At 43.1% G+C, this 21,096-nt stretch overlaps 1 protein-coding gene across 1 annotated transcript in view; it reads left to right on the top strand.

Moving 5' to 3' along the window:
• The window catches only part of sdk1a (sidekick cell adhesion molecule 1a), a 251,414-nt gene that overhangs the window by 74,280 nt on the left and 156,038 nt on the right, over positions 1-21,096 (top strand). The window contains exons 2-4 of the mRNA XM_048245387.1: positions 13,808-13,967; positions 18,745-18,851; positions 19,581-19,728. Of these exons, the coding sequence (XP_048101344.1) occupies positions 13,808-13,967; positions 18,745-18,851; positions 19,581-19,728 (415 nt within the window). The remainder of the gene's footprint in view (positions 1-13,807; positions 13,968-18,744; positions 18,852-19,580; positions 19,729-21,096) is intronic.

Genomic DNA, 21,096 nt, shown 5'->3' on the forward strand with positions numbered 1-21,096 from the left:
AGCCCTCCAACATCCATGGAGGACAATTAGGGGCTATTTTTCTATTTCCTGCTGCAGAGAGGCTGGGTAATTAATTAGTGGAGTGTGAATGAACACACATCTCACTCCTACCTCTTCCACTCTACCGCTCTCCCTCTCTCTCCCTCCCTTCTTTATTCCTCTCTGCATGTCTTCTCTTCTGACATGCTCTCCCATGTCCCATTGTCCTGGCGCCTCTTACTTGTGCTTTACCACCCTCTGTCCATCTTTTTTCCTTTTTTTTTTTTTTTTACTCCCTCCTTCTCTCCTCCCTGCCCTCCTCCCTCTTTCCTGCTGTCCCATTGCGTTTGCCAGTCACCTACACGCACACTGGCAGGTGTGGAGCCCTCCCCCCTTCACACACACACACACACACACATATAGACACACAAAAGGAGTCATTAACAGTATCTCTGCATGTACACTCTGATTGGAAGTCACCTCCAGTGAGATGGAGAGGTGCATCCAGTATGGCGCGTTGCCCCCCGAGCCCGTCATCCATAACCCACTGGGCTGCCATGCTGCTCTCTGTCTCTGCTGCTGATGCTGCACACATGCTCAGCTGTGCTTTACTCTACCAAGCCAACTGGAGCTCTTGACAAGGCAGAGAAGTTTTTCTACTTTCTCCCTCCAGTCTCTTGTTTAGGATAGACTCTTTTTAATTTTAGTGCCCTCCCTCGTTTGCTTTTTTTTTGCTTTGCTTTTTTGCCTAAGACTGCACCGGGCAGGAAACAGTGAGCAAGGACAAACTGTTCAGATCAATTATTTGGCGGCAGCCTGTCCTCCTGGACATGGATATTTAACCGGGCCCGAGTCTGTGTCCACTCACATCCCACACTGCAGCCAGACACTGCTCTCACTAATTAGCCTGTCTGGCTCAGGCACATGACCAAATGACCACAGCACACGTTTTTAAAACAGTAGTACAAGGACATTAATGCAGTACTGTGGCAGGCCAAACAGTACAGAATATAGTACTCTTGTTAAGTATATATACTTATATACTTCTAAGTATATATACACTATATACTTCTATTTACCAATATCGCTTGGTAACGTCGCAAAAAACACAGTTTATTTCCTGGTTTTGAAACAGATACTAACTGCACCCGAGTTTCTAAGAAACCTTACCCCAGACCCCTGTTTTCTAGCAGACCAGGGTCCGCACCCGGCTTCGGTAGACTGCGTTCACCAAACAGTCTATTGTGAATGCCCCTTCTCCTCTCCTCTCCTTTCCTCTCTTCTCCTCTCCACTCCTCTCCTCTCTCCTCTCCACTGCTCATCTCCCTCACTCAGCCCTCTCCCCCTCCTCCCATATTTCCTATTTCTCCCCTCCCTCCTGCCGGCCTGCCTTGTCTGTCTGGCTGGTGGTAGCTGTCCCATGGTGGCGGTGCAGCCGGGCCAGCAACACCTCCTGAATGATTTAGAGCCTGACCCTCGCAGCTGTTCGTCACCGCTGACACAGGTGGAGCGCCTTTCCCAGAGCATGCAGGCAATCTGTGAACTGCTGTTTGCCGTGGATTTACTGTCCCGGGTGCCGGCGTCGGGAGAGCAGGAAGAGAAAGAGCAGCTTCGCATCTCCACTCTGCCCAAACCAGCTCAGCCTGCGTCGGCCGACCGGCTGGCTAATGGGGATGGGGAGAGGGGCCTTGTGTGGTTGCTGTAAGTCCTCCACGTCCCTCCACAGCCTTCCTCTACAGCTCGGAGTTGACCGGGGGCCAAGTGACAGCTGCTGGCGGTCAGCCTTTAGCAATCGGTGGTAGCACAGTGTTTGCTACCAAACTGTGCAGTTTTCTGAACCAGGGTGTTTGAGCACAAACATGACAGCACTGAGGTGAAATGCTGCTATCTGAGGTGAAGTGCTGTTCATTTTTTTAACTCAAGGTGGCAATCATCATGGTGCCTCTCAAATGAGCCTAAACAAGCATCTCTATCCTCTGCTTTTTTGGTAGTTTTCTCCTTAAGATTATTATTCATGGGAACACAGATATTATCTGATAAATGCACTGAAGTCCTGTTTGTTTTGGGAACCCATCTTGTGTGTTATGTTTTCTTAAATGCATTTTCAGTAGCATAACAACATTCTGTTTAAATGTGTCCCTGGGTGTGGGGGTTAATGAATCCGTTCATCTCATTTCACTTGTGTTTCATTTGCATTAAAGTGATATTGACAGAAACTTCTGTCTTTAAATATCACAGAGGTGTCAATGTGAAAACTAGTCATATGGTGGTATCAATTTATTCCCTTGACTACTTTTAGTCATTTTTAAACATGAATGCTAACATTGTTTTGTTATTCCATTTCTCTTATTATTTCACAACACGTTTCCTATCTATGTCGGAAATCAGACCAGACACCTTTGTTTTTGTGCATATTTCATGCCAAGTATATTTTTGTCTTTATTAATTTAAGAAGGCTTATGTTGGTAGACCCTCAATAGAGAGCTGCATCCCCCCAGTTATGATATACTGTAGGAAAAATACATTTTGTTTCAGTCAAGGTGATTCTTTTTTATTCAAAGTCTGCTGTGTTTCTCTGTCCCTATTTGTCCAGTTTCAAAAAGAATTGTGCAGGAAGCAGAGAGAGCAGGCTGCTTGGCGTATGTTGATTGACAGTGTGGAGTGGGAAACAGAAATTCTCCCACCTCAGACGTGTCCCATAGCCTCTCAGACAGATAACCTTTTCCTTCACGCCACGCCACGCCACGGAGGAGCGGTCAAATCAGCTGGGTCAACACGTTGTAGGGTGTCTGTCTGCTCCGATGGCATTGATGCGTTAGAAGGTGACCCCAGCAATAGGGTGAACTAAAGTGACTGTGCGAGAGAGAGAGCCAAGCAGAAAAGAGATGAGGCTGAGTTTGAAATCACCATCGTAAATCATCATGTGAGCTAGATATTATTGTAAGCAGTAGCAGCTGGCTCATGTATGTCTCATGAGTTTTGTCTTATATTTATGCCATACGTGATGATCAGATGAAGAAGCATTTGAGTTCTTTTGTGTGCTTCCTTAAGCTCAGCGTACAATTTCATAAAGTGGCATAATATGCAGCCAAGTTGCCATTATCAGTCATACATTTACAGATATGGCAGGCAGACAGATATAAGAGGAGGTTAAGAAAAAAAGCTCAAATGAATTTCTGAATTTTAGATAGAATATATCACTCTGAATACATCTCCCTTATTCCCTGGGTATTTGAAAAGACGTCGTCGTCCGAGGCAATTTCCTCGCAATGTTCCAAGATCCTGTGGAACAAATAGGCCTGGATTTGTGAAAGAATGAGATATGAGCCCATCCTCCTCCTCCTCCTCTCTTTTTCTTAATATGTCTGCTTTTCCATTTCTTCATGTCCCCTGCAGTTTCATTTTGCGACACACAGCCTTCGTGTTGTAATGCTGTTTTCCTCCGACGATTGAGTGACCATCTGACTGACACACACACACACACACGACACAAACACACCAGAGGGAGCAGCCTCTGTGAAGGTGTTGTCTCTCTTTGGTCAGTCAGATTATGGTCTCGGTCTCAATGCTGCTGCAGGCTATAGAGAGGTGTGGCCATCGCTGTATGCCCGCAACCATTTGAAGTACAGTCATTACCCAACCGCAGGTTCACAGGAGTTGCTCCTCTAGCTCAAAGGCAAAGGTGCACAGCTGCAATCCTTCCTTGCTGTTTTTCTGTGCTGCTGACTCCTATGCATTACTCTCTTTCTCTCTCTCTCTCTCTCTCTCTCTCTACCTTTCTAATATTTTCCCTTTTACATTCCCCAAACTCTGACTCACCATCATATGTGAGCCTTCATCTATGCTCTTCTCTCTCTCTCTCTCTCTCTCTCTCTCTCTGTCTCTCTACCGTCTTATTTCTGTCTCTCACAAACACACACCACACAAACACAAGCACACGCTCTCTCTCACCCGGTGTGCACAGCACTCATTGTTAGTCTGTCATCTGAAAGAACTTTCTGAAGTTGTGTGTTCCCCCGAGAGGGATGGAGAAACCTCTCTCCTGCTGCTGCTGCGGCGGCGGTGGCACAGGCACCATGTGCTGCCGTCAGCTTAGCAGCCCAGATCCCTTTTAATGCTCCAAATTCCAGTTGACTTTTTCCTCCTGCCACACATTGTCTAAGTGGATGGATTTACCCAGGGCAATTTATGGAGCACCCACCACCCATCTACTCAGCAGGATATTAACTCAAGCCAGTCAGCCTCAGCCAATGTCTCAGTGGTCTTATTACTGCTGCTTGACAGCACAGAACCTGAATGGAGATCTTTCTTAGAGCCAGAAAAATCCAAAATTCATTATTAGGAGAGGAGCTATTCAAATCATTAGATACCTATGCCACAACCCCAAATCCTACCCTCCCCTGCCTTCAAATCATTAAATGCTTTTTAACTGTGCAATAAGGTTTGGGCAGCTTACTTTATGTGTACTATTTTCCTCAGGTAGATTGATTTATTGCATGCAATGTTTTTTTTCCACCAGGCCCTTCACAAAATGAGTCTATGCTGAACAGCGCTGTTTCTTGCAGGAAAGAAAAACCTATGCATATATTTTCTCTTGTTTTCGACAGCAGTCCTCATTCTCACCTTCAAGCAACATAAATTTGAACGCTCTTTTGCATGCAGTCATAAATACAGTCTCTGGGCCATCGGAGAACATTAGTGCGGCGTCGCTCGGCAAAATGCGGGGGAGAGTATTGGCTCAGTTGCCTCTTTGTCAAAAGTGATGGGCTCTCTCTCTCTCTCACTCACTCAACTGAGCGGGCGACACGCATTAAGAAACTCCTTCACTGGCATCCCTGTTGCAGACAAGTGCATATCCATAACTAAATAACCTTCACCTTCTGTCAGTGTGGCACACGGACCCCCTCTGTGTGATCGGCCGCATAATGGCCTCAGCTGAAAGTACACGAGTCCGAATCGCTCCCCCCGCTGGTGATTGATGGGCGCTTAATTCAGTTTTACTGGCCTCTAATGATTCTTTTAAAGGATGAAATGGGCTGGGACAGCCCTGGAGGAGTGGCGGGAGGCTGCTCGCTACGTTCTTAAGTAATGAAAGCGTCCATTTCATTGTATAACCGATGTCCATGCCCTGTTCAGATGATCCACGGGGCATAAAAGTACTCTGTCAGACACCTTCTTATAATCACTTGTAATTTAGTCCCTGAAATCCTCTCTCTGAGGATGGTTTCTGTACACTGTGGCAGGTATAGAGAGATATGAGTTATGGATGGTGGCGATGAGCTGCCAGTCACTGCGTGACAGGAGGACTACTGCACATCCTGTAGAGAGCTGCACTCGCAGCTCTTTAAACATGTCCCAGTAATACCTACCCTTCAAGTTACAAACAGTACAGAGCTTCCCAATTATGCAAACGTATTTCAAACCTAGAAGGTAAGTACAGGGTGAAGGTGTCTCTGATATAGCAGCAGGTCACAACAGACTTCTGTCAGCTTTGTTATTCACCACATTGCTCATCTGTCGTCGTGAGGCCAGTAGGGATAAGAAACTTGCTATGAAGCACTAGCCAATATCAAATGGTATTCAGAACAGATTTGTCTTGCTTTCACTGTGTTAATAACAACAGAAGTGGGTCTCCTTTGTGTCTGAGACACTGAATAATCTTGCATAGTATCTTGAATATTTTTGTTCCCTGAAGCCAAGGCCAAATTAGGGTTATTTTATGTTATGATGGCTTTCAGTAGATGTGGAGGTATTTATTGACATTCACTGAACACACAATGTTATTCGTCGGAATAATGTAATGTTGTGTACATTAGGATTGATTTGATGGTATCCATTTATCATCCATTGGTCATATTGTCATAACATTTCGAAATGTGCATCAACCCAAAGTCAGTTCTATCGGTCTGTTTGTTTTGACAGGCAATCTTACTGAAATTACATTTATATGTGCATCACAGCAAAAGATTGAATAATTATTGCATATCTGATGTTAAACTACAATTGAGGAGTTTAGGTGTACCTTATACTCGTGTTGGAGCTACATGTATTCCGTGCTGGCAAAGGCCCTGCAATTGTACGAATTGTGATTCACTTCCTCTAAGCTGCTCAAGTGTAACCCAAATAATTACAGCCCTGCTCTTGAGAAACCAACTGCCTGTGAGCCCATGCAGTGAGTTACGGGTGCCCTTGAGTAAGGCAGCCTCTCTAGGCTGGCCACACCTCAGGGTCTGCCTCTGTCCATCTTGAATGCTACTTAAGTGGGTGTCTCCAACCGCTGGGTCTAGAGAAGAGAAGACAGGGTTGATTGCCCCCTGTCTCGGCTGTCAAGAGGATGTCAAGGGAAGAAATGATGATTCTCTGCCATCAGGTTTTCACAACACCCACCCATATGGTACCTCCCCTACTCAGCATGCAGACCATCGCATAAGATGGAGCTAGATTAAGGTTCTCCTCATCAGTGCTTCGTGAGAGGAAAAAACAAGTCTCATAATGAAGCAGCATTTAGGGAATTCTGTAGAATTGCAGTTGTTTTGGAAGAGTACAGCAATTACAAGGAAATTCTAATTCTGGGTTGGCCTGACCTGCTGAATATCACTTTTGTGAAATAGTTGCATAGTTTTTGTGTGTTTCAGTGAATGCTCTTTGTTCATATGGGTATCACACAACTGATCAATACCATAATTATTTTTTTTTTTCAATAAATAATTACACAGTTACTCTCAACATCAGTAAAATCTGTTGAAAAAGTGACAAAATAAATGACATTCTCCCACTCAGATGCAAGGGTTTGTTTAATTGGTTAGATTACATCAATTCATTCATGCCACTGCAAATATCAAACAGCTACGAGGTGTTTTATGTTTTGTATCAGAACTACAGAAACTACAACCGTAAGCCACTTGGGGTTCAATAGGCACAATAGACAAACTCAAGTAGTAGTAGTGTAGATGGATGAAAGCTACCAGCTAGCAGCTGAGTAGCACTATCCAATAGCTCAGTGACACCGACAATAGTGATTACAAGAGATTCAAGGCTGTAGAGGATTATGAGAGGAGACTTTCTGGCAGATAGCTTAAAACTGAGCATTGAGCAGTGTTTTTTTAACACTTAACTACAATAACACCCTTCACAACCTTGGATTGAAAAAAAGCATGCAATCAATTTAAAAACAAGTTGCTCCGTTTGAGGAAGGGGGGGGGGGGGTATTTGTCTGTCCCTCCTGGCAATTCAGTCCTGGATTAGGATCATTTCCTCCTTTTTATATGCTCTGGCTGCAGTGCATTGAGCTCCCTTGTGACTTTTGTTGTGCAGTGTGACATGGGAGCTCCTCACATGCACCGCCGCCCAGCCTGTTTGATGGACTGCAAAAAATGCCACCACCAATCCGGCTTTTTTAAATTGTGTTCTCCTCATGTTTGGATGAGGTATCATAACTTGTCACTCCAGTTGAAAGTCCCGCCTGCATCTTTGATTCATAGTGTGAGCCCACTAAACACTAACACACTTAGTTTTGCCCTCGGATTGTTAGTGTTAGAGTGTGTCTCTGTGTGTGTGTGTGTTTGTGTGTGTGGGCTGTATACTGCCAGACTGACTGACAGATAAAAAGCAGGCTACTGCTCACCGGAGTCCTTTTAGAGGTAATTGAGTTACAGTAAGAGTCAAAAAGCACACCCACATTTTTTATAGATTACAGGGAAGATATCATCACAGGAAAGCTCATCCTCTGTCTGTCCTTACCACATCTTGTAACACAGTCTTGGTTCTGACCTGATTTCTTTAGGTTTGTTGATGTAGATAATCTTCCATTTTGCTATGTGCACATCTGCTTTGAGTATGAGCTACATCAATAGGCAGAATTAAATGTTCTTTTTTTCCCCAGACATATTTACCTACATACATTTAGCTTTACATATGCCTACAGGAAATAGAATGTGACCTGGCTGATTAAACAGGTTTACAGCATCAGGGATCAGTCTGGCTAGCGTGCCTTTTTGGTAGCGGCTTGTGGCTGATTTCCGCCATAGTTTTCTAGCAATAGTTTGTAATGGGATGTAAAGGGGGAGTGATGGAACCCAGCTAATGACAAAGGAGGAAAGGGGCCGGTTTTATCAGAGGAGCCCATCAGGGCCGGGAACATCCACTTTGAGACTGCAACATCTCCTGTCGGAACATTTCATCTTCAATAATAATCCTAACAAATTGAATTTCCAACCCCTCCTTCACCCACCTGTTTTGGTGTACTAACAAGTCTAGCATTCTGAGTGGTGGCACAGCCAATGACTTTTAAGAAGCAAAGGAAGGGAGTCAAAGGAGAGGAAGTTTGGATGCAGACGAGACTGTCGTCTGCATTGGGCCATGTGGTGGCAGTGGTGGGGGGAGACAAATGGAAAGTGAAGGCTTCATTGAGCGCACCTGGCAGAGGAGGAGAGGTGGACGAGACAGGCAGCGCCTGTGCGATACCTGTCTAACAGACATCTGCCCGTGCTGCTCGGGGACCACCAGCAGATGGGAAGGGTCTCTCTGAAGTCGGAAGGATTTCGCGAGGAGGAGGGCGTAGTTGCGATTCTCGTTGGAGGACAAAACACCATAATTGAGGAGGACGTGTTGAGACACACAGGTCTGGCATCTCAAGAGATGCCAAAGCCTAGTCTCAAATGTAGTTACACTGGGACAGGAAAAAGTCAGATTTATACTTTGACGAGGATATATGAAAGAAATTGATATTCCTTGCCATTTTCAGTTTGGTAATTCTATATAGGCCTACATAATGCACAATCGTTTTTTTCAAAGTACACTTCACCAGGGCTTCAAACTAGATTTTTTTCATTCGGTTCGTTCCGAGCAGAATCATTATTTTAATGTTTCCGGTTTTGCGTTCTACCTTAAAATTACTGTTCCTACTAGGGATGTAACGAATTGGCTAAAAATCGATAGGCATCAATACACACTACAACCGGTTGAGGAAAAAATTAATCGCGGTGCAAACGTTGTCCAAAATTATAGCTCTTTCATTGTAGAGCTATGTGCAACTTTACCAAAGACAAAGAGTAGCCTATAGAAATAGGCTACCTTACACAGCTTGCCTTGCCTCTCTCTCTTTCTCTCTCTCTCTCTCTCTCTCTCTCTCTCTCTCTCAATGAACACACCCTTTCACCATCATGTAAGCAAGGATTCTTTGCTATTAAATCCGGCTAGCATGATTAGCACGCTGCTCAAATGTGTTCATAACTGTTGCATTCAGTTGACTGCTAAATTGTTAACATCTAAAGGTAGACTATTACTTTGAAACGTAAAAACACACATGGGGAAACTGAACAATCTAACCAGTAGAGACTGATGAGCTAGCCTACTTTCTTTACAATATTTTTTTTAGGCTTCAACTAGTGCTGCTGACAGCTGAAGACAGAAAGAGGTAGAAAGAGCTGTTGGATTTTAATGTAGCTTAATAGTAACATAACCTAGGCTATAATATGTGCATAATGAATAAATAATCAGAAATACAGTACATTTTCTTTTTATATCAGTAGTTTAAATAATAATAATAATAATAATAATAATATAATAATATCATAGGCTACATAGCCCAAAAAATGCTAATCGAACGCATACAAAATGATGGTGTAGTCATAGAGTTCCAGTATTTCTCCAAAAATTCATTTGTAACCATTTCTCCCTCAACTGGAGATGTCAACGTGTGGGGTTGTGCTGGGTTTTACAATGGCATTGAACGCAATTCAGCCAATCATAATTTAGGATCGGAACTATCTGTTTTAGAATTACGCAACAAGCCCCAAGAGGCCATACTAGGTTCCAGTGATTTTTGAACCGCTATAGGGCGTTGTTAGACACGACGCAACAAGTAGTGTAATGATTTATTCATAGATATCATTCTTCTGCCAGAAATATATTACTAGTGTAACTTAAAGGTGCTCTAAGCGATGCCACACGTTTTTTTAGGCTGACACAATTTTATGTCACTTACTACAAACATCACCTAACCAACCGCTAGCTGTCTGTGCCCTGAATACACTAAAAAAACATAAAAAAACGTGATCTCTGTGGACAGCCCAGGCTCCAAAAACGGCAACAAATAATAATAAGCTTTATTTGTATAGCACCTTTCATACACAGAATGCAGCTCAAAGTGCTTTACATTTGAAGCATGTAACAAAAACAACCTGGGCAAACCTAGCCCATAAAAACATAACAAAGTGTTCCAGCAAATCACAGATGAGATGCACGTTTAGGAGAAGTGATGTTACCTAGCATCGCTTAGAGCACCTTTAATATCAGAGAAAGATTATTATTATTTTCATTATACCAGTACACACCTTGTCCCTTGAAATCATCAGGAAGAATATGTTATAAGCCTGAGCAGCGGCCTCAGATTTTGAACTTTCTGGAGTTTTTACATTTTGTGTACACTTGATTTGATCAGCTGGAAAGGAGTATATCAGTGGCCTTGTTGGCATTCAAGATTGCACTCATACCTGAATATCAAAGTGAATAAGTCAATGGAGCAGGAGATGCAGACATGTGAATCTGTTCATCCCTCTGTTTCAGCCTGCACACCAGAGTTTCTCATCTTAAGACAGTAAGGTATTGAGCACAAGATCCATTTTTTATGCTTTGCTAAAATTAGTGACATTGCTGCTCTCCATATCCCTGACAATTCTTACATTGTATCCAAGATGTTTTTTTTTTTATCTAAACCTCATGTTTTGCTCTTGAAAAACACAGTGAGTCCCATCTGTAAGAGAACATAGATTAAAAGTAGTACAACAGACCATAAAACATTGCCTTAAAATTTATGAAAAGTTACTTCAGAGCACATTTCTTTTCTGTAGAGAGAGTGGGATTTCAGAGCAGGGAACTTAAATTAAAAATGCATTCCCCTCCAGATCTTCACACCATCAAAGTGGAATGAAAAGAACAATGTGAGAACACTTGAATCAAGTTGTCAAAGCACAGAAAAGAAGTATGTCTTATGAAATGTGCATTGATATTGAAGCATTGCTTGAAAAGCATGTTTAGACAAGGTGGACCGTGCTTAATATTGTTCCGGCTCACTCTGATCAGTCAGAGTTATGGACTCTTGTCAGCAAGGACACCAGTCCTTGGTTCACTGTCTCTGAACAGTGAGTCCCTGAACTTTGACATCTGGGAATAATAAATTATACTGAAAAGAAACTTTCCTTCCACATCCAGTGTTCGGAGTGGCACTGGACTGACCGCCAGATACAGGAAGTGTGTCCAACAGACACTGTTGTTTGTTTATACATGCATAACCTGCCCCAGTGTTCATAGTACATGTGATGTTTGATAGAAAATGGCTCAGGCGTACAGTACATGTGTGTTTTGGAAGTTACAGTTTAACTTTCAACCTCTGACTCTGGATCTCACTTGCTTTGACAAACACTCAAATCAGTATACTATGGACTTTAATGTCAACTAGAGGAGGCATGCTGTCTAAGCTCTATTTTTTCCTTGAGAAAAGACATTGGAAGAAGGAAAGAATGCTTAAGGCTTATTGCCCTCTCTAGGATGGCGACAACCCCAGAGGAATAGCCGTCATTTAGCTCCTCTCACGCGTTTGAGATGAAGCAATGAGAGGCTAAGTCTTTCCCTTTAAGTCTTTCCCTTTAAAGCATACTTTATGCAGCAGCTCTCTCTGTGGTGGATCAGTAAAACAGTAGATGTTTATCACCACAAGGTTTTCTCTACAAAAGCCTCACAGAGGTGTTTAGTATGAATTCAGATGTCTGACTCGGTCATATTATCATAACTGCTTTCCAGAGAGAGATGTTCTCTGTTCAGACCCAAATGCCAAAAATGTATCTTGCAATGCCATGCAGGCGTTTTATTATAGCCTTTTGGCTTCTGGCACACTGAACTGATGTGCAGCATTTTTAATAGCCAAGAAGTGACATCCGAGTTTCTCTCCAACAGAGACCTTGCCTTAGGGCTGACCTCAACAAAGCTAGCAAATCAACAGAAACATATTGAGTACATTTCCTGTATTATTTCTGGTCCCAGAGGCACAAGGAGAGCAGCTCCAATGCTTATTTTCAATATATTTGTTTTTGTAAAAAAAAAAAAAAAAAAAAAAAAAAATATATATATATATATAATTTTTTTTTTTTAATAAAACTGGGTTTCAACAAAATGTCTTTAGGTTATTGATATTATTTGGGGAAGGAAGTGTAATTAATACAGGGTTTGCCCTGCCTGCCCCTCCTGAGTCCAATCATCTTTTAAAATGTGAAGTATTTAATATGCTGATATTCGGAGGAAGGACTCCTTGCTATCTAAACCTCAATGGATTTCAGAATTCTCTACAGTTTTTTTTAACACAATTCTAATTTTAACTACTCTTTGAAGTACTAAATTATTCCAACAGCAACAAAACTTTTCTCTTCTGTCTTTTAGAAAGACTCTATCTGTCTGTCTCTGCAAGTCTTTTAAGCAAAACCATGAAATGAATTCATCCATTGTTACTTGTCCATTGAGACCAACATGGCATGTTGAAACTAACCATGGCTCTCTTGATGGCAAAATTGGAAGAGAAAGATTGGATATGTTTAGTAGGAAACTGTCCTATCATATCATGAGAGCTGAACGCACTGAAATTAATCTCTTCAAAAGAGTGGGCTGCATTCTCATGATGATCTCATGGAGATCTCACTAAGGCCTCACCACCACCACCCCAGCCATCGGTGGATTAATGGCTTCAGTTATGATGGCTCAATAAAAGTCATAACCCTAGTCTCCCACATACCACCCCCCATCTCCATTCACACACATTTATATTCAGAGTCATATACAGTCGCAACAGCAGTGGGTGTTTTTCAGCACAGTTGATCAGAGTGTTATTTCAGGGGTGGCTAGGCGATTGAGTGAGAGGACAATGTGGCTTTGCTATGGAGACACAGTAAATGTTTTAACCATCTCCGCAGTTGGAGGTTGTTAACCCCATATCCCACTGATTCTTTCTCCCGTGGTCTTTCATTTAGTTCAGTCTTAGGGCTAAGAAAAGACAGTGGTGGACGACGTAGGATGGAGCACTTGCTGGCTTTTCTTCAGCCACATGTCCTGTTCCCCACTCTGACAGGTTGTTTACCGAGCTCACAGCAATACTTTACGATGACCTTTTTATGACTGTTCCCGCCTGTCAACTCTTGAATGAGGTCTGCTGATAGTAAATACAGCTATTTTAACATTCAATTTTTCAATTATTCATGAGCACCTCTCACATGAAGGCAGGCATGCTCACTCTGCATAACAGGACAAATGTGACACGGACATGTGATTTTTGGCAGAGGAGACCGTTGATAGACGTTTGTTGGAGTGCTGCTATGGGAGTGCCCCTCTGTCTGTCCTCCTCTGCGCTGTTGTTGCTCGACTGGTGGGTGGGTGAAGGAGGGTCCGTAATGAACCAGCTGCCACTGCTACATTCCAGTTCATACCAGAGATGTGTTCTGCCGATTTCGGCTAGTAAACGCCCCCTCCCCTACTTTTGTGTCCCAGCCATCTGGACCTGCTAATTAGCATGATTCTTGAGGCAGGCGGTACAATTAATGAGTAGAATTAGCCAGCTCATTGCTTAGGTGTAGCAGGAAGTACTGCTCTTGGTCATTGTGCTACCAATGACAAGGTCATGGACTTGACTCAAACGGGAGTACAAATGCTGATTTAATGTCTTCATTATTGCCGGTGGTGCTTGTTGGTGAAGGAAGAAAGCAGAATAATTGGGCAAAAAACAACCAGTGAAGTTTAACTTGTGTGAACCTGATTTCTGACCGGTGTTTGTACTGTTTGCTTTTAGGTGATGTGGCTCCGTACTTCAAAACGGAGCCTGGACCCCCAGAGATCCATCTGGAGGGTAATCGTCTGGTGCTGACGTGCTTGGCTGAAGGGAGCTGGCCACTGGAGTTCAAATGGATGCTCAACAACACAGACATCACCTCCTTCACACATGCGTATAAGTAAGCATTGCCTTCTTTTTCTAACTCCATAACACTTACTTGCCTATTCCCATTTGTACCTTGTGGGATGTTGGTCATGGTCACAATACATTGTTACTTATGTATGTTGTTCTTCTTTCTCTTGCCAAATGTCCATGTAGTCAAGTCAAGTCATTTTATTTGTTTAGCACGTTTAAACGAACGACAGTTGACCCAAAGTGCTTTAGAGGTTAGAGCAGGGAAGGCAGAAACAAAATGCTTTGAAGATAGCCATGAGCTTTTGAATTCTGCCACTTGCATGATGAATGAATGATGATTGCATGAATGTAAGAAAACAGCATTGGAGGGTTTTTCCCTCTTGACAGCACATGAAAATGACTTTAAATTACTTGAACATTGCTTCCAAGAAAAACTCTTATGAGCGTGTCAATCACAAGCACAAGTTGTCAAGGTGATTCTGGCTACTTATATACTACAACCCCAAAAAAGAAAAAGTTGGGACGTTGTGTAAAATGTGAATAAAAACAGAATGTAATAATCTGCAAATCTCTTAAACTCATATTTAGTTGCAAAAAGAACACAGATAACATATCAAATGTTGACTATTTCATGGAAAATATATGTTAATTTTGAATTTGATACCAGCAACATGTTTCAAAAAAAGTTGGGACGGGGGTAACAAAATACTGGAAAAGTTGTGTAATGATAAAGAAAACAAAAGGAAGAATGTTTCACAACTAATTACAGTAACTGGCAACACGATTGGGTATGAAAAAGAGCATCCAGGAGAGGCAGGGTCTCTTAGAAGTAAATGTAGGGGTATTCATCACTCTGTGTAAACCTGTGTGAATAAATGATGAAACAATGTCATTTTAATGCTTCTTAACATGAAATTGTGACATATTTAGGAAATTCATCATCTACAGGACATAATAGTATTAAAACATTCAGAGAATCCAGGGAAATCTTTGCAAACAAGGGAAATAGCTGAAAAACAAATTGAATGGCCGTGGCCTTTTGGACCTCGGATACTTGGACCTCAGGAACTGCATCAACACCAGACCTGTTTCCAGACCTGTCATTGTATGGGCTTGGAAAAACCTCTGATAACCATTGTCTATGTGCCCAGTTTGATACTCAATTCAAAAACTGCAGCCAAAATTGTAACAGCTAAAATTTTATTGAGACATGATACAGAAAATACCACCCTCTTATCTGGGCCTGAGCCTGTTTTAAATGGACTGAGGTAACGTGGAAAAAGGTCCTGTGGTTAGACCAATCAAAGTTTGCCATTCTTTTTGGAAATCAGGGACTCATCTGGGCTAAAGAGGAGAGGGCCTATCCAAGTATCCAACCTATCCAACTTGTTTTAGTGCTCAGTTCGAAACCCAACATCTATGACAGTGTGGAGGAGCATTAATGCCTACAGCATGAACATCTTGCACATTTGGCAAAGCACAATCAATTCTGAATGATGTGTACAGGTTTTGAGCAACATATACTGCCATCCAGGCAATGTCTTTTCCAGGGACGACCTTGAATATTTCAGGAAATACAGATATTTAAATAGTATTTCTCCATAGAGGAAGAGTCCAGGTGCTAAGATGGCCTGTCTGCAGTCCAGATTTGTCAAATTTGGTGCATAATGGAATGAAAAGCATGACTAAGAATCAGGGTTGAGTCAGATTACTTTGAAATGTAATCCATTACTGACTACAAATTACATGGTAATTTTTGTAATCAGTAACATAATCAGTTGGATTACCAAAAACATGTAACGTAATCTGATTACTTTAGGATTACTTCAATAAATATGCCCATTAAGTAAAAGACGCCACCACAGAATTGATAAAAGAATTCTCATTCTATTTTTCTCCACTCTTCTCCAAACATGCACAACTCAGCTTAACCTTTATAAGGGCACACCTGGACAAAGAATTTAGCTTTCGCTGGATTTTTTTGACCCAGGGACATGGCCTGAGATTGGCATAAAAAAGGGAAGCATTAAACCCAAATGACACCATGTCCATTTCAATTGTGGGGGTGAGAAAAATGTTATTTTGGGATGTTTTTCAACCAGGGGCACCTGGTGACTTTGTCAAAGTAAACAGTAACACTAAAACAAAAGGCTACATTAAGATTAGGAGGAAAAGATCAGGCAGTGTGTCGAGAGACCTGCCCCAATAGTATGTAAGTTAGTAAGTAAGTATATCTTTTGATCCCGTGAGGGACATTTGGTCTCTGCATTTATCCCAATCCGTGAATTAGTGAAGTCGAACCGGCAAGCCCAAAGGCCAAAGCCCTAACCAGTAGGCCATGGCTGCCCCAAAATGCAGCATTTGAACATTAAACCACACAATGATCCAAAACATACAGCCAAACAAAGCAGGAAATGGTTAACAGAGAACAATTTCAATATTTTAGAGCGGACCTCAATCCGTCAAAAAAGTGAGCACAAGGCCAAAGTGATGGCAAATAATCGTTCCTGCCTCAAAACCCAGATTGCTGCTGATAAAATGTAATCATAGCCTGGGTTTTCCCATGCTGCCTTACGCGCACGATTTTATTCATGCTGCTAGGCAGCCTGGATTCCATGGAGCAAATTTTCGCCTCAGTTAGGGGACCAATCACAAAACGGAGGGAGGGCAGCAAGACGGTGACGACACACCGAAGCCGTTATGAGCTACATACAGACACATTTGATAAACATTCGTAGCGCCCAATAAACGGCTCTGGGCATTCGTAAACCACGTTTCAAATACGAGCAAATGAATGTCTAGTTCCCAGACCCCATGTCAATGAGATGAGGTCTGACGTTAGCCAGGCTAATGTAATCAGGTAATCCCCAACAATGTAACTGTAATCTGATTACACAATATTTTTATTGTAATCTGGGCTGATTATAGTTACTTGATTTTTGTAATCTGATTACGTAATCCAGATTACATGTAATCCGTTACTACCCAACCCTGCTAAGAATACCCCATACTGTTGTGTAACTGAAATCCTATATCGGGGAGTAATTGGACAACATTTTATTCTCAAAACTGTAGCAAATGGTCTCCTCAGTTCCTAAACATTTACAGAATTGTGTTAAATGAAGACGTGAAGCAGCACAGTGGTACAGTATGTGCATGTGGTGTAATTATCTGATAACTCTTCTCAATTTGCTTACTATATGTATCTTGTCAACAGTACAAGAAGCATGCATGCCCTCATCCAATAATCGGATATCCTTAGTACAAGAAACACTCCACCTTACAAATATATATTTTTCTCCAGCCAGAGGGGAAAAAGAGTAATTGGAATTTTTCTCCCCCTCCTCTCCTCTCATCCTCCATTTGCAGAGCATTTGTATGGGCGCAGAGCATTTTGTCCTTCTATGGAATTCATTCCCTCTAATTGGTATTGCTTTTTCAATTATCTTTCATCATCTAAGCCACCGCCTCCCAGCAGCAGCAGCAGCAGCAGTGCTATTGCTATTGACTCTCTCCCAGGAGTATCTGAGTGGGGAGGTAGTGTCTGAGATGCAGACAGGCTCTCTGACATTTCAGAGACATGGGGCGTGTGTGTGTGTGCGCGTGTGTGCGTGTGTGTGTGTGCGCGGGTGCGTGTGTGTGTACGCGGGTGTGTGTGTTTGTGTGCGCGGGTGCATGTGTGTGTGTGTGTGTGTGTGTGTGTGCGGGTGCGTGTGTGTGTGCGCGCGTGCGTGCGTGTGTGTGTGTGTGTGTGTGTGTGTGTGTGTGTGTGTGTGTGTGTGTGTGTGTGCGCGGGTGCGTGTGTGTGTGAGCGGGTGCGTGTGTGTGCGTGTACAGTATGTGCGTGTGTGTGTGTGTGTCTGGAGACTGGAGAAGTGTGACACGACACATTAGCTGGCAGGGGGGCTTCAGCCGTTCATTGCTGGGAGTGACACTCCCAGCAAAACCCGGGACACTTTGTAGCTTCCCCCTTTCAAATATTAGCAGAGCCGCGAGAGGCCACGTTGGACGTGCTCAAAGATGTGTCATCGTAAACGAGTGCCGGATGGTATTCATGTGCACCCTAATGGCCATTTAATGGTTTGCTCACTCTATTGTGTAGGCCTGACAAAAACAAAAAAAAACAGGAAGATGTGGGCTTTTCCCAGAATTGAAGAGGCTCGTCTTTCAGAGCATTTGAGTGGCAAAATCTTTCAAAACTCAATGCATTTATTAGCCAGTTTTTCACCCCAGACATGTTATTACTGCAAGCAATCACTCATTTGACCCACCCCACAGCCTCAGCCATCCACTCATGCACACAATAACAAACACTTATTGACACCCATGCATGCAAATATGCCCCCAACACACAGGCACAAAGACATATAAAGAAATACAAACAAACAGACACACTGACTCATATCCACATATGAAATATATTGAAGAAAAATTGAATTGAATTGAATGACATGTAATGGTTCAAGAGGTGTAATTTCTTGAATTTCCCATTGGGGATCAATAAAGTATCTATCTATCTATCCATCTATCTATCTATCTATCTATCTGTCTATCTATCTATCTATCTATCTATCTATCTATCTATCTATCTATACATCTATCTATCTATCTATCTATACATCTATCTATCCATCTATCTATACATCTATCTATCCATCTATCTCTCTCTATCTATCTATCTCTATCTATCTATCTCTCTATCTATCTCTATCTATCTCTTTTGGGTGTTACTGCCCCCCCCCGTCTTTCTCTTTTTCTTTCCCTCTATCTCTTTCTTACTTTCTGCTGTTCTGTTCTGTTCTGTCTCTCCTGTTCCACAGGTACACCATCCCCTCCCTGCAGCGCTCAGACCGGGGCTTCTACCAGTGCGTGGTGAGGAACAGGATGGGGGCGCTGCTCCAGAAGAGGGCTGAGATGCAGGTGGCATGTGAGTGACCTCCAGGCCCAGCGCCCCCTGGCAAACCCTCATGTTTCAGTGTGAACTCCTCAGCAGCACAATAGAAACAGGCACATCATCTCACGTCTGAATGGGCTTTCCTCTGACATCATCTAGCACACACTGATATCTTACATCTCTTATGTTGTGTATCAATATTTTACCAAGACTCCCTTTTCTGTCTCTCGATATCCTTTCTCTCAGTATCTGGAGAAATGAGGCTTTTTCACACACTTACTGAAACCATGTGAAAACATATTAAGTTGTTTTTTTCTCACAGATTTATTGTGGATATGTTTCAGGTGCAGTCCTGTTGTTGACAGCTGTTCTCTCTGAATTGTCAGGAAATCATATGTTGCTTTGAGGAGTGAATATAGTTTTCTGTTTGATTTTCACCTATCTTTGTGATTTCAGGCATGCATTTGAAAGCTGTAGGAGGATGTGTGCGCCTGTTTCAGCTCTATTCACACGTGCCCCTTCTTCAGATTACTTTTCTGACAGCAGCTGTGAAGTGTCAGTTGTAGGGAAACTGTATCTAGGGAGCAGAGCAGAAACAGTTCAGAAATGGAAAGTCTTTTTGTGACTTTCTTTGAGGGGCGGTGGTGGTGGTGGTGGTGGGGGTGTTGGGCACAACATCTGTTCTCATCACTTTCAATTGTAGCTCCAGCTCCTCCAGTTAACCTCAGCTTATCCTTTTCTCTGTCTCCCTCCCTCACCCAGACATGGGCAGCTTCACCGAGGCCGATCAGAGGAAGACGGTGACCCAGGGCCGCGCCGCCGTGCTGAACTCCCCAGCGGTCAGCGGCTACCCGCGGCCTCAGGTGACGTGGTTCAGGGACGGCTACAAGATCATCCCCAGCAGCCGAGTGTAAGTGGACTTTAATGGCCTACCTCATTCGCTTTTTAAAGAGGCTCTCAGCCAAGATCCAACCAACCTTTCATTAGGAAGAGTTCCGCAGGGCCAGGGCCCCACCGGTCCACGCCTTCAGTCCAGGCCGGCACAGCCCGTGAACTGGGTAATTACCTCAGATGCTTCTCCCTCAATCCCCTGGGCGTCCATTTACAAGTGCCCCCCCCAGAGCAGGGCAGAGCAGAGCAGCAGTGTGAAATGGAGGCTGTTTGGAAGGAGGAGGAGGAGGAGGAAGAGGAGGAGGAAGAGGAGACACTTCAGCCAGTGACACAGATGAGACAGGGCGCATAGTGCAGGCCACTGGGGTGTTGGTTCCCCCTCAAAAAACTCCCCTTTTTTCTTTTTTCTTTTTTTCTTTTTTCTTTTTTCTCTCCATCTTCTCCCTCTTTTTCTTGTCCTCCTCTTTTTCTTGTCCTCCTCTGCCTTGTTAGCGATGTGCAATTAATGTCTGTTCCCAGGCCGTTCTTTAATCTTGCCATGGTTGTTCTTCATTGCCTTTTTTCTAATTAGCAGCTCACCCAGGCAGAGACAGACGACGCGTGATACCCCCCCCCCCCACTATTATCACTGGAGTGTCTCTCATTCCAGCCGCTTCTAGATCAGGGGCCCTCTCTCTGCTTCTCTCTGCTGCCTTGCCATACTTAATGACTCACCTTTCCAACTGCCTCGACAAATGGGCGACGGTTTGAAAATGGCATTTGATTTCATCACCGGGCCGTAATTGAAAAGTAACTGGGATACCCGAGGTAAATTTAGAAATGGATAAAATAGCTTGGCATTAATGATGAGCTTTCTTTGCCTGTCCTATCAGTGCAGGCCGCTCTGTCATTGGCCCAGTCCTTTCATGTAGGTCTTGATTAGCAGAATGGGGGTGGTGGGGGCAATATCCCATGTGACTAAATCAGGATTCTTCTTAAGGAACAGTATGGCTGGTGATGGATTTGGGGAATGGTGCTCTCTGGCTGGGAGGGATGCATTTCCTATAACCCACTGTGTAGATAGGCTCTGTGCTCCGGCTAGCTGGTAATAGTATCAGTGCAAAATGCTCAATAATCTCTGAAGCTCTTCCCTCTCACTGCTTAAACAAAATTAAGGGAAAAGTGTTAATTTTCTAAATAGAAATAAGTCAAGTGTAGGGAAAGTGTAGATTGCCTTCTCCATATTACAGTTTTTCTCGATTGCTTTTACCTGCTTAAGTAAACTGGAACCCACTTGGTCTTCATGACTACTTTCTTTGCACAGCAGAAGTCATCTCTTGCGAATGTGATCACACATTTTCATTGGGTTCACACATTTCTCACACCCTTTTGTAAAACAGTTAACACA

This window comes from Alosa alosa, chromosome 6 (genome assembly GCF_017589495.1).
Source record: "Alosa alosa isolate M-15738 ecotype Scorff River chromosome 6, AALO_Geno_1.1, whole genome shotgun sequence".
NCBI classification, from domain to species: Eukaryota; Metazoa; Chordata; class Actinopteri; order Clupeiformes; family Clupeidae; genus Alosa; species Alosa alosa.